Source organism: Coffea arabica, chromosome 7c (assembly GCF_036785885.1).
Source record: "Coffea arabica cultivar ET-39 chromosome 7c, Coffea Arabica ET-39 HiFi, whole genome shotgun sequence".
In the NCBI taxonomy this organism is placed as follows: Eukaryota; Viridiplantae; Streptophyta; class Magnoliopsida; order Gentianales; family Rubiaceae; genus Coffea; species Coffea arabica.
The window spans coordinates 10,935,842-10,949,858 of record NC_092322.1 but is presented as its reverse complement, the minus strand read 5'-3'; the positions used below and the strand labels follow the sequence as shown (position 1 = coordinate 10,949,858).

General features: G+C 38.7%; 2 protein-coding genes across 6 annotated transcripts; both read right to left on the bottom strand.

Moving 5' to 3' along the window:
* Positions 1-2,381: 2,381 nt before the first annotated feature.
* LOC113699066 (histone H3.3) lies at positions 2,382-4,164 on the bottom strand. 2 transcript variants are annotated; one of them, XM_027219127.2, is made up of 5 exons: positions 4,028-4,164; positions 3,400-3,471; positions 3,214-3,290; positions 2,963-3,053; positions 2,382-2,867 (listed from the first exon to the last, which is right to left on the bottom strand). In XM_027219127.2, the coding sequence occupies exons 2-5, from the start codon at positions 3,469-3,471 to the stop codon at positions 2,697-2,699; spliced, it is 411 nt and encodes a 136-aa protein (XP_027074928.1). In that variant the 5' UTR covers positions 4,028-4,164; the 3' UTR covers positions 2,382-2,696. The 2 variants fall into 2 exon arrangements, with proteins under 2 accessions (XP_027074928.1, XP_027074927.1); XM_027219126.2 differs by lacking the exon at positions 4,028-4,164 and having other exon boundaries at positions 3,400-3,498.
* Positions 4,165-5,733: 1,569 nt separating this feature from the next.
* LOC113699159 (uncharacterized) lies at positions 5,734-12,487 on the bottom strand. Of its 4 annotated transcripts, XR_011817788.1 has the most exons (10): positions 11,407-12,483; positions 10,436-10,645; positions 10,115-10,357; positions 9,360-9,426; positions 9,093-9,275; positions 8,894-8,985; positions 7,456-7,638; positions 7,206-7,342; positions 5,885-6,587; positions 5,734-5,771 (listed from the first exon to the last, which is right to left on the bottom strand). XR_011817788.1 is itself a non-coding variant. In XM_027219301.2 (9 exons), exons 1-9 carry the CDS (start codon positions 11,911-11,913, stop codon positions 6,398-6,400), a joined length of 1,812 nt encoding a protein of 603 aa, XP_027075102.1. In that variant the 5' UTR covers positions 11,914-12,483; the 3' UTR covers positions 5,750-6,397. The 4 variants fall into 4 exon arrangements, 2 of the variants coding, with proteins under 2 accessions (XP_027075102.1, XP_071913864.1); XR_003450372.2 differs by having other exon boundaries at positions 5,750-6,587; positions 7,452-7,638; positions 11,407-12,487; XM_027219301.2 differs by having other exon boundaries at positions 5,750-6,587.
* Positions 12,488-14,017: the final 1,530 nt, after the last annotated feature.

Here is a 14,017-nt window from a genome sequence, read left to right as displayed (position 1 = left end):
TTTTTTTGTCTCTCTTATCCCTCTCCCTCTCCTCCTCCCCTCCCTTTTTGCCCGATTTGGTCACGTGACCAAATCACGGGTACAATCTAGTTGTGAAAGAGATGATGGTGGGGGAGCGGGAGCGGGAAAGAGAGATGAGGGGGAAAGAAAAAGCAAAAAAAAAAATTCCATGTTTACTGCTGGTTCTTTTGGCGTCAGAGAGAGTGGTGGCGGGGAAGGGAAGGGAGAAGAAGAAAGAAAGAAAGAAAAAGGAAAAAAAAAAGGTTTTCATCTTAAAAATTTTTCCTACAATTTCTACAATATGTTACAGTAAAATTTTAGATAAATACTCAAAAAACTCATTTACCAAACAAGGTATTAGTTTGATACTTCAATTTGGACTATGGACTGATAATAAGGTTGCATTGGAATTTTAATATGTATGATGTTGTAAATTACAAAACCCTCTAAAATTCTCAGATTCTCAAACCCACTCCTACTAATCTCAATTCTCAAATTGTCCCTCTAAAATTTCAATTGCACCGGTTCATCTCTTACCAGGACTTAGGGACATAAAATAAGATAGAGAAATTGAGGGAGATTGGTGGACTTTTGCATTTGTTTTTTGTTCAATCACATGTGGACTAATATTGATTTCTTAAATTAATGAAATTGAAGGCACCTCAGACTTTAGGGCTATGTGCTGATTCCAATCTAATCCATAGGCCCATTATTATTATTATTATTATTATTTTGTATGACTAATTGTCACTATAACAGTTAAGGGGCCTACTATTGTACGCCTCTGAGCTCATCTCTTGACTTTCGGACTTGATGTCTGTGGGCAAGAGTATGGGTATGGGGCTTACTACTATATCGTGGCCCATGTTGAACAAGTGCCCTTTAGGGCCTCAGATTTCTTTCTTTGTTTCTGACCTTTTATTTTTTTTTGTAATGTAAATGGAAGGATTCTAATTTACAGTCCCTCTTCCTTCCTTCCTATCATCCATTGCTCGTAGGTTAAATTTGATGGTGAGTATACCTAAATTGTTGAACCCAACGACAACCACAGCAACAACAAACAAAAAACATGCCTAAATTGTCCTGGCACATATATTGCAAAGTGTTGACACGGTTTTTTTTTTTTTTTTTTAAACTTAGATTTCAAACCTCACGCTCCAAGCTATGCAATTAACTTGTAAGCCAAAAGTTTAGATAAAGGTTTACAGAAACAATTTGTCATAACACCACTACTACAATTATTTTCTACATTTTTGCTAAAAATCATCCCATGTACTTCATAAGACTTTCATTGCATCAATGAAAACCAATCAAACTAGACGCTAAAGTTAGAAGTCAATAGTATCACAAGCAGAAGATAGCGCTACTACACCGAGTAATTTCATTATTTCCGAGGAGGAGATTTTCATCCAGTAATCGAGTTCGAACAAGTTGAAAAATCATCAGAGAGCAAAATGTCAAAATCAAGAACAATCCCGACCAAAAAAAAAAAAAAAAAAAGGCCACGTTAATGAACACTTCCCACATGAATTAACCACAAAAATCATATCATGCCAATCAAAAGTGCAAAAGAATCATCAAATGCATAAATCTAGTATTTCTAGGTTGGTCTGTACTTCTAGGATTGATCATAAAATAACCCAGACCTCCATGGGATTATACATGAAGTGTTGAAGGATTAGACATTCACAAGGAATGACACGCAGCTGAGAACGGAAATTAACAAATATATATTATACGCTTGATATGCTCAAGATTTTCTTTAAAGAACGGAACCAACTGATTAAGTGAATGGAGCAAGGGAAATCGCACATATGGTCTCAAAACTTGAATTCGGAAATGTTGCAAGACATTACAAGGAAACCCATCCAGTAAATATTAGGGGTTTTCATGTCAAATTGGTGCTCGGTGGATTTAGTTCAGGATCCTAATGCTAAAAATGCTAAACGTGAATTCCAAATGCGTGTCAGTTTTATATTAACAAAACCAGTGCAGGTCGAAAGATCACGAAACCGCAACCGCCAACAAATTTGGGCCGCCAACCGAGACTTGCCACACCCCAGATGATGAAATTCATTAGATATAATAACAAATGCCCCATCATCTTGCTTCTTATTCCAGTTTGAACAAGCTCCCCCTCCCCCCAAATATCCAATCAAGATTCCCACAAAGAAAGAAAAACAGCGACAGAACAAAAGCCCCGGAACGTCCCACGAATTACTCTTAAAACTCAACAAGGAAACGCTCTTGATGCCATTCAAGCAAATTTTACAGCTGAGCATAAAGCATAATGCCACCAATCAAAATAAAATCGGCTGAGTTAAACATAAATTATTACCCAAGTGAGAACAATCTAACGACATTCCTAGAACAGAACAACGGCACCACCAACAAAATACCAAACTACATTAGATCAAATGAGAAACGCTGTTCAACACCAGATGTGTGACAACATGCAGTTCACCAAACTGAAAATACAAGAATTTATAAGTCGATCTTGCCATCCAACCCCAACACAAAACATGAACAATAATCATACTACTGCACACATGCCACCATACCACGAGTTCCTAATAGCCACCATCAACTACTAGTAAGCAAAAGCCTCTGTCCTATCCAACTATGTAATATTGCTTGAGAACAAATCAAAAAACACCACCAAAGCTACCATTCTACACGAGGACCCCTAAACAAACTTAAGCACGTTCTCCCCTGATCCTCCTTGCCAGCTGAATGTCCTTGGGCATGATTGTGACACGCTTGGCGTGAATGGCGCACAGATTTGTGTCCTCAAACAGACCCACAAGGTATGCCTCAGCTGCCTCCTGCAATGCAAGGACTGCATGGCTCTGGAAACGGAGATCAGTCTGCATACAAACCAAACAATTAGTTGCACTTTCACGAAATCACTTTCCCCAAAATAAAATGAGAGGAGGAAAAACAATCCCAAATTATCACTTACCTTGAAGTCCTGAGCAATTTCTCGGACAAGCCTCTGGAAAGGAAGCTTCCTGATCAAGAGCTCAGTACTCTTCTGGTACTTGCGGATTTCACTACATCATAAAAGCATGCCAAATTACAACCATACATGGACAATTCTAAAAATAGAGACTTAACAAAAAATTCTACTCACATAAAATAAAAGACCTAAACAAGAACTACTCAAATACAAACAGTAACTACGACGAAAAGAGAATGAAAGACCACACTTACCGAAGAGCAACAGTACCAGGGCGGTATCTGTGGGGCTTTTTCACACCACCAGTAGTTGGGGCAGACTTACGAGCAGCCTATAAAAATGGAGGGGGGAAAAGCCCACTTTAATAACAAAATTATAGAATCAAACCTCCTTACACAAAATGAGAAATAAAAACTTGGATCAAGGGGCAAGAATAAAACCTTGGTAGCGAGTTGCTTCCTAGGAGCCTTTCCTCCAGTTGACTTACGAGCAGTTTGCTTGGTACGAGCCATCTGTAATTTCATATATCCAGAATTCAACTTAGAATCACACTAGAAAACCTTAATTCTATAACAAAAGGCCAGACACGTATTACCAAAATTTCGGGAGAAAAAAAAAAAAGAAACCAAAAAAGACGAAGTTTGTTTCAGAATTTCATAAAGTTGACCCACAATCCAGTTCAAAAATAGGCGTGTCCCCTTAAGATCTCAAATTCGACTACAATTTTGACAGATCAAAAAACAAACAAAAACCCCCAAATTCAAAAACTCCAGAAAAAAGCCCCAACTTTTTATCACCAAAATTCCACGAAACCACAAAATCGTAACTCAAATTCACATAACCAAACCGAGAAGAGATAAATCAATCCACAAAACAACAAACCCTGACCCTAGCGCGGCAATCCTTTAAAACCGAATTTTTTTTATAAAAAAAAAACTAAGTAAATAAGAACCCTAATTGACCACACGTGCAGATTACAAATCAGATTGCTATAAATCAACCAAAAATGAACCAACAAAACTATTACATAAATTAATTTCTAAAGAAAAAAGAAGAAGAACAACAGACCTCTCAAAAGAAGACCAAAGCTCTCTCTCTCTCTCAGAAAACCCAAGCTCTCTCTGTGAAATTTGGGCAATCAAATGGAAAATTTGCAAGTAGATGAGGTTAATGGGTATATATAGCTGATGAGGTGTCGGCTTTTGATGGGATTGGACGGTCCAGATTTATTGGACGTGTGCTTTTTTTGGGTACGGTATCCGACGGTTAATAAAGGCGTCTGTTGTGTTTTCTGTGCTGAAGTTGACGGATCAGATTTGAAGTTTGAGGTGCAGGTCCGGATCGAGAAAGGGAAATTGTTGAGTCCTATTGGTTGAAATGGGTTTAAGTAGGATCGAGTTAAAGATCAAAAACTTGTTTTAGTAAGATTTGAATTTGATTTGTTCATTTTTACTTATTATGTAAAGAGCCCTTTGACTAGTTCGGAATTAGAATTGGGGTGTCATAATTTATGCCCAATTCACGGTAGGGCCAAAAAGTTGTAAATTTCTTGTAACCTTAATAAAAGTTGTAGAAATATATTTTTTAAATTTTTTATAAATAAATTTTTTAATTACCTTCCTATCTCTCACATGTATAAGTGAAAACTTGCTTGGAGCTATCCTCAAGGACCACAAGATTGGTCTATATGGAGGAGCAAATTCAGACAACTAAGGTCTACAGGACCATCAGGCCCTTTGTTTAACAAAAAAAAGAAAAAAAGTGGACTGGCCCATCAGGCCCAGTACTGACCGTTGAGAGTAGCCCATCATTCGTAAGTAGCTGTTGTTGGGAATTGAAGGATTGGCCCAAGACATGTTCTTACCGCTAGTTGTGATTAATATTGATGATGTTATTAAACACTACTAATCGAATGTTGCTCCAAAAAATAAAAAATTTAATGGAATGAGGGTCTGTTTAACGTTAACAGAAAACTGACAAAAGGCGAAAATAAGTGTAGTGTTATAAAACTAATAAAATGAAGATACTACAATAGGAATTGAAGAAGTATTAGAGAAAGGAGTAGAGAAAGGGATAATGATATCCTTATATTTCAACAAGATACAAAAGTACACCCAAAGGGTCTCAATGTACCTCTATATATAGACACTACAAGATTAAAGGTACATAAATCTTATTAAACATCAACTACTACAATAATATGAAAGAAATCTATGAAACGGTTTCTCGACTACATGAATGGATTTATGAATTGTAACTTATATACATAAGTAGCCATAAAATCATGAATTAATCCCCTTGGGAATACAAAGGACATCCACATTTTTGTTATTTCATAACATGTAGACATTAATAAATAAGTTGTGAACTCTGATCCCCCAACCCTACTAATAGAAAAAAAAATCTTTAAAAAGAAGATAGCATTAGTATTAGTTCTTCTTGGTCTTCATTTTCCTCTCCGTATCATCCAAAAATAATTACTGGCTTTTTACCTACACTAAAGGAGTAAATACGCACAAGAAAAGATGCTATTCCTGCCCGACTACTAAAGCCAGGAAAGTTGGCATTAGGCGCCCCGTGACCAATTGTGTCCACCCACGCCTTTCGTGCACTCAACCATAAATAATGTCACAGGGATCAAAGATTTGATGGCTTTAGACCCCAGATCAGTTCATAACCACAAAATCATGCCAGCGGAGATTGCCGTTGCAATGAATTATGAACAGCGTGAATGAATTCCTGTGCGGTGTGGATGGTTTTCTGGATGTAGTCAGTCATCGAAGAGCCAAATTATGAAATATGTTGCCAATATCTGAAGATACAGAACAGATCCAGAAAATGTTAACGAATCGTAGCTCAAAAATCATCCGCCAAGACAAAAAAGGGTCTTTTGGAAATACTCTATTTTCATGTACAGCTGCTTACCATGTAAACTTCATATGTATTGAATGGGAAAATGAAAGAATTTAAACACCCCACCTCCCCCTCCCCCCCCCCCCCCAAAAAAAAAAAAACTCTTTTAACTCTCTGCCTGCTACTATTTTACAAGATATTTGAATAAATTCGCCACTGTATTGAAAACTCTACCCCCCCCCCCTGGTATACCGCTCGCTACTGTACCACTGTGCATAACAATGAACACTTGAAAAACTCCCATCAACAAACGGAACCCAACAGCGACATCAACAATGAAATCCAGAATATTTTTGCACATGGCGTATAGATCATATCCATAGCACAAGCAAAAACAATTAACCCCACAATCTTCTTGGCCAAATCTGACCAATGGTGCCATCTTCCTTCAGCCCATCACAAAAAGCCAACACTGCAAACTTTCGAGAGCCATTGCAAGACACCGAAGAAGTAGGGCAAGTCTCCACGCTAATAGAAAGTGCAAGTATACCTTTCGTACATTCTTGGATTTTACAATTTCAGTCCTTAACTTGTACCATGGAAATTAAAACACCTTTCAACCTTGAGGTGTTTTGCAATTCGAAAGACAGCTGATAGCACCACCTCGGAGGAGGGAGAGAGAGAGGGGGGAAATTCAGGTAAGCAAACGGGCAAATACTGGTCGCTCATATCCCGTAAGCAAAAGAATGTCAGCACAGCCCTGCAGAAAATAAATCTGCCAAGCAGATATTGAAGCTTATATCAGTCATAATCCACATTCAAACAATGATCAAATAAAAAATCAGTCCATCTCACAAGCTCAAATAAAGTACAAAAGTATTAACCCCAAGCATTTTCTCATTCTCTCCATAAGCCACCCCTTCTTTGAACCATTCAGCTACAAACTGGGATTTCTCGTGAAAACCAGTTACAGCTGTTAATGCATGTCAATAGTGTACTGGTATTTTCCATCTAAGTACTCTTTTTTTGATTTTGTGGGGTAAATGCTTCCAAGTACTTGTCGATTGAATGATTGTTCCAAGATATCTTGTGAAATTGGTTAAATGTTGGTTAGGGAGAAGATATTAATTGACGCAACAATCTCATCAAGTGGATGAGATCCAAAGACAACCAAATCAATAATTTTCAGATAATTACTAGTAAACAGCAATTTTATGGAGCCGTAGAAGAATGGTAAGCATTCTACTCATTAACCAAAATACCTACTGAAATCTCACAATTTTTTTGTGGAGGAGAACTGTAAAGCGTGACTGATTACACAGGAAAGTTGCACTTTCTTCACAAGTAACCAACAAACAAAGATTCTCAAGCACAGCCGTATATATATACTGACCTAAGAATTAGACGCCGAAGCAAATGATCAGACAGAACTTGAGCCCAGACCAGATGTAGGCTTGTTGATGTGCAAAGGATTACCTCCCACTCAGAGAATGCAGTGGAGATTATGTTGTCAGCATCAGTACGGACATCCTAAAAGAGGAAACAAGAAATTAATGCACAAAAAACCAAAAACAGAAGCAACAAATGAATGCAGAAAACTAGTAAGCTACAATATAGAGGTTCCATTTCTGTATCTCACCCACCACATCATCATCTGATAAGGTGAACCCAACTAATTGGCAGAAAGCCTGAAAAGGAGCAGTTAGAAACAAGGTGAACTGGCTTCCAAAATGCATTGTGTCACTGTCAGTTGGGTTCTTAAATGATGGTCTCAGGGGAGAAAGGAATAAAGCAGGTGTTTCTCCTCTTTCTGCTCCATGTAGAACCTGAGAGCAATTGGTATGTCAGCAATTTAAAAAGGCGGAACAGAAAATAAGTATATCTCACTCCAACTCCAAACTAGCAGTCAAATGAGAATATAAAGCAGTACAATGTAATAGCATTTCAATTTAAGAGTACCTTCAGTTGATAACAAGCCTTTAAAAGAAAAACAAAACCAGCACAACAGTAATGAGCAGCTAACAAGTAGCTTAGGCTCAATTTGGCTCAAAGCTCATATCTGCTCGATTATAGTCAAGCTTGAGTTCAGTTCAGGCACACAAATGGTCAATCCAATTGAGTAGTCAAGTCAAGCAGTAACAAAATGTATCAGGAGCACAGCTCAAGCCGGAAGCTAACAAGGCTCGAGTCAAGTTTGACTTTAGGTACTTCTAGTGGAGCTAGTGCTAGATAACCTGGATGTTTTGACTTGACAGCAACATACAAGGAAGGAAAAGGAAGCGGGATATGGTGGTTTCTGAAAAAGTGCAAAAATATACAGAATAGGAAAGCACTCAAATACAACACCCTGTCAAGTATATACTGAAATGTTACACACTTTAAGCCTCCTACAAGGTCAGAGATAATTAAGGAGTCTTTTGGGCCCTTGGGAGGGGGTGGCAACAAATTGAGCTGCTAGATCAAAAGCTCGACTCTAGCTTGATCAATTTTGAGCTCGACCGGGCTCGAGTCAAGCTCAAGCTACTCGAGTCCATTATCTAGTGGAACTCAAGCCCTCAAATATTCTGCTCAAAAGCTCAGTGCTTTTCGAGCATCGTGTGTGTGTATATATATAATTTTGTATAATTATTAAATTACCTAAAAACCTACACTCCTAAAAACAAATCACATGTCTTACCATTTTCAAGCTCAACCTCAATTTGCTCCTCAAGTGAGCTTGAGCTCCTTATATTTTACACGAGTCAAGCTCGAGCTTCAAATTTAAAGTTCGTCAAGCTTGAGCTCGAGCTCAGGAAGTTTACTTTGAGCTCAAGCTCGAGTACACCAGCATTCGAGCTCAACTCAGCTCATTTTCACCCCTACTTGGAAGAAAGGATTAATGTAGACATCAAAGATTTAAAATCCTGAAAGATCAAAAGGAACAGTGCAAATAAAGATCTAAACCAGATGCTAACATCTGAAATATCCCATACATCTCCGGCGAGTCACTTAGACAAACTAAACAATCTGAACCGGATTCCACAGGTCAACGTTAAGCCAGATGAGTTGAACAAGTAACAGACAAAGTTTTGACAAACCTGCCTTGAATGCATGGCTGTTGTCACTATCTACAATCAAGAAAATAGGCCTTCTTGTAAAAGGAATAATATCACCAGGATACAGGTTATTTGGACCTGAAAACAAAACAAGCATAAGTAAAAGTGAATGATACGAAAATAATTGGATCTATTGCTACACATTTTTAAAAGTAAGCAAATAGGATTTTGCCCTTAAAACCCACCTCCATCTCTGCTAGGACCTAACCACAAACAACTTTCAAAAAAGTGACTTGAGTCGCCCATGCCATTAATATGGTTATCTCGCAGATAGCTACTCTTTTCATGGTAACCGTGGTTAGACTTTGAAGATTTCCTTGAACTTCCTGAGCTTTCGCTGGATGAAGCACTACCACCTCCTGCATTCCCTGAAATGATCACAAACACCATACTTCAAAATATTAGTGCATGTTTTTCTTGTATCAAGTAAAAAAGTATGAATCAAAGTTTACCTGTAGCTGACAGGTACAATAGCATGACACTATCTGGTGGCAGCTCTTCACAAATGGTAGCAATAACCTGGAAGGTTCCAAAATACAAAGTAGAACACCTGTAACTAGAAGTTTAATTGGAAAAGTAGAAAAGTAATGCATTTATAGTACTTAAACATAAGAATCTGCAGTGGGTGGCACGTTTTTACTTATGTCAAGGGCTTACTAGATCATCTTTTGGTCCTTATTAGCAAAGTTAAGAACTTAGACCTAGAGATTTCATTGTCCTAGCATTCATTATAAAGTGTAAATCACAAGGATTTTGCTCAGTAGACTACGGAACAAGGGAATGCTATGCAGAGGGGTAAAGTGAAAGAAGCCCAAAAGCAAGAGTTACACAAGGGCTGAGGGGGACTAGCCAACCTTAGATATCTTCTGCACCCCACATTAGACTGAGAACCAGCAAAGGTCAGTAGCCCTTGGCTGACAAGGGTCAATGGTACAAGTGAATGCAAAAGTAACTTAAAATTTAGTTACCTATGAATCTAAGACAGGCAGCCTTAAATTGGTCAAGCGAAGCACATTAACATATGGCTAAGGGCCTCCAACAGTAAGTATGGAAAATACAAAGCTAAACTTTTTCTTTGGTAACTAGAAAAGGAGCTACTTAGATAATCAGACACTCCCAACAGACTCTTTCAAAGGATCCATCGACAGGTTGCGAACCACAAATTGCAAAAATATTAATAGGTTGTTGAATAGTTTTCAGCACTTACTGCTATCAATTGTGTGACAGAAGAGCGGTGAAGTATAGACTTCCTCGGGTTTGGTGGCAATGATGGATCCGTCATATCAGCAGCCAGGTTTATATCGATGAGTCCTGAAGCAGCAGAGTGATCAGCCAAAGCACCGTTCTCTTGTGATTCAACTTTATGCTTCTCATAGAAAGACCCACTAGGTTCCCATTCCAAACACTGAAGCATTCTAAAAGTGTCCAGAGTAAGTTCTGCAAATTTGACCTATAAGAGAACAGAAGAGAGTTAATAATTCCATGTATAAAGTTGGATACACCCAAAAGTATATCAAGAAGAAACTACCTCATGTTTGTGATAGCTTGTTAGTAGAGCTTCTCGAAACTTTAATACCTTCTTAGCATGAAAGCGGGCAACATAAGGAAGAGAGGATGGATATGAATCAAATAAGGAACAGAACCGTAAAGGTCGAACATTTATGAGGGATGTATCAGCTTTGGTAAATCGAAGAATCTCTTGCAAAACCAGCTTCCATTCTTTGAAGTTCGTAGTATCCTGTGATCAAAGGAAAGTAGATTGGTCAAGAAGTTCCTCCATTTCTGTAAGCCCAATACTACGGAGGTATTTTCAAAATCATGTGTATGCACACACTGAAGAGAAACAGCATCAGCCCAATGTCCAACAGACATCAAGTGGAGCACAAACATCCCACCATTTCTGAGATGATAATTTCCGTATAGACAGTTATGGAAGAAATGAGATTCATCTTTGAATTCACATTCCCTGCATTAGTCTATCATTGCTTGTGGCATGAGCATTGTTGGAAAAATGCACCAAGAGACACAACTATAGGTAATGTCATTTAATCCCATTAATCTTGCTACAAAAGTAAGGACATCTCTTGCAGATTAAACTTCCTTATAAAAGGCCAATCATGCCATTGTTCGAGCAGACTAAACTTCCTCGTAAATTAGTCATCATTGCTGTTGCCAAAAGTTCCGCTAGAACTGCATGAATCTATACCCAAAGAAAAATGAACTTTACCCGGATCGTAATTATCACCTATCACAATTTCTTGGTTAAACAGATTAAGCAAATAACTATTGGGCTTGAGATTTCAGCCATGCAAGATAACATTTTTAATTCAACTACACCAAAAAAGTACGAAAGCTAGCATACACAAACGAAATGTTAAGCTCAAAGGAAACAGTGCAATTAGAAGTTATGAAAGGTACATTCATACGCGCCGAAAACATTTAAACTAATTAGGGGGGACTAAAAAAAAGAAAGAAAAGAAAAGAAACAACAATTCATACCGGAAAAGTGGATTTACTATCATCGACAAGAGCTTTAAACTTATCAACAAGCAATTTAACCATTTCCGTCCGGTTCAAAATCAACGAAACCATCAAAAACCTCGCATAAAACCTCAACTCCTTAAATCTAACTCCTTTATCCTTCTTGGAACCTTCATCGAAGTACTTCCGATGCAAAATCGCCTCGTAAAACACGTACGCCTCGATCAAAAACCTCGCTTCACTCGTTCTCATGTACTGATTAAAATACAGTTGGCCGATCCGAGACGCAATCTCCCCGATCTCCCACCTCTGGAGCCCCGACCCGATTAGCTCCGCCCGGTTCTCCTGCTGGTACTTCCATAACCTCATGTACGACTTAAACACACTGTGGAAGTAGTGACTATACGGCCCACGCGCGTGCGTCGGAGCGTCGCGCACACGCGCGAATTTTCTCTCGGCATTTTCAACTAATGCTTTGAACGTCCTCGCGACGGTATTAGCTCCCGATGAAGACTCCCCTGCCATCGCTCTTTCCTCAATAGAACTATTCACCCCAGCATTTCTTCTTCCTCTTTCTCCAAGTATATACCTTTCACATCACCTCAGCAGCAGAAGGTCGTTGCCTCTATCTGTTTCTTCGACCGTAACATTACTTCACCAGAATTTACAGCCGGCAGCCAGCAGCGGTTCTTTATAAATTCACCAACGGAATTTCAGAGGTCAGTAGCTGAAGGCCGTTTCTCCAAAAAAGCGGAAAGAACCAGAGTATTTAAGCAGGAGAGGGTGAGGGAGTGGACATCGAGATGCTCTTTGTTTTTCCTTTTTGTTTTGTTTTGTTATTAGTATATTTACGGACCTTTTTGGGGTCAGAGCTTTTACAGTGGCGGCGTGGGTGGGTGGGTGGGTTCGGATTCTGGTTATGGTGGGACTGGGTGGGGCGGCGGAGACAGGGAGGAAGAATCGTTGAAGTCCGGTGGGGAAGTGGGAGCTGATGAGTTTCTGAGGAATTTTTAGTGTGTGAGTGCGTGTTTTGGTATCTGTCAGAAGGTGTTCAGAAGCAAGGGTGGCAAAATGACTGTGTGTATGTGTGTGAAAACTGAAAAATGCGGGTTGAGTTGGGGATTGTTTGGTAGCGGAGAATTGGAGGACTGGGACGGGTCAATGGGGGATAGAAAGGGGCCCAATATTATCTGGGTGGTTGGTTTGACTGCTAAGCGTGGCCCACTGGCCCGTGCGTTTGGATGGTTTCTATTTTCCCGTGTTTTATTATACTTTTATTCCTCTGTATTTTACATTCAGGCCAAATTTATCCAGGAATATGTTGATAATGAAAAATTGAAAATGATTTCTTTCCATTCCTTTTCGATGTATGAAAATACAAAAAATTATCTTTTTTCCTCACATACATCAAATTGCTACAGTATTTTTTCTACAAAAAATCCGAGAAAATGCAATCCAAACAAGGCCTAAAGAAGGGGTTTAAGCCCTCCAAAGATGAGATTTTGGAACTTGTCAGTGTTAGAATTTTTTTAGTTGTTGTAAAATGAATATGTTGTGAACAATATCATGTGATTACTGGGGCTACAAGAAAAGGAGAAATTGAATATCATTTCTTTAATTTCCTCTCTTTTTTTTTTTTTTGGAGGGACCCGGGGGGGGGGGGGGGGTTAAAGAATTAAAGAATCAAAAAAAGGGTAACAGGCAAAATGTCCAAATTGTGGTTGATATTAGGTGCGCAAAGCCAAATGAGTAGCTGTAAAAGGAACCAAATGCAGCACAATTCTTTGTTTAATTTAATGGTGAGTTGTATTTGGTTTGTTTACCATTATCGATGAGAAAGTCGCCAGTTTTCAGTTGAAACTTGGAAGTGTCTTCCAAGCCGAGGCAAGTCAAGTTCAAATGTTGAGGGCCTAAAGCTGGTCTCTCTCTGTCATGAAATTAGAATACGCCGGTCTCTCTGTCAAGAAATTAGAATAATCTGAGAATTTTCAACTGTGTTAATTTCTTGCCATATGGTCAATTCTTTGGACTTCTTAAGTGAAATTCATGGCACCAATATAAACATATATTCAGTTAGTCAAATGTAGGTAGCACCAGATCCCAGCCACCGTTGGAATCACCCCAACAGACCCTTTATTTTTCTTCAGATTTCAGAAGTTTAATCAAGAATGGGGACCTAATGGCAAAGGTAAAACCACACTGGATTTATTTTTGCATATGTTTTGGTTGAATTGGAGTCACAGAATCTGATTGCAGGCATATTCATCAAATCGAACTTTTTGAGATGGATAGCTACTTCTTTTGCCACTGGGCACATTTTTTGTGACAGCCCTTTTGCAAAACAGATGCATACAAATTACAAGCATGTGGGCATGGATCTCAGTCGTTGTAGATTGTTCATCAGCAGATCACAACAGTGGTATCAGCTTGGGTCCCTTCAACTGAGCTGTTTCCCTGCCAAGACATCCCCCAAGCTTTCCTCAATGTGCAGGCTAGGGACACAGGGATCAGGAATTGTTGTTGGTGTCTGGCTTTAAGAAAAACAACAATCACGCAAAATTATTGTTCACGTTTGATTCATAATATAAGAATTCAAGCTTTCGTTCAATGGTAGTAAATAACTGAGAAT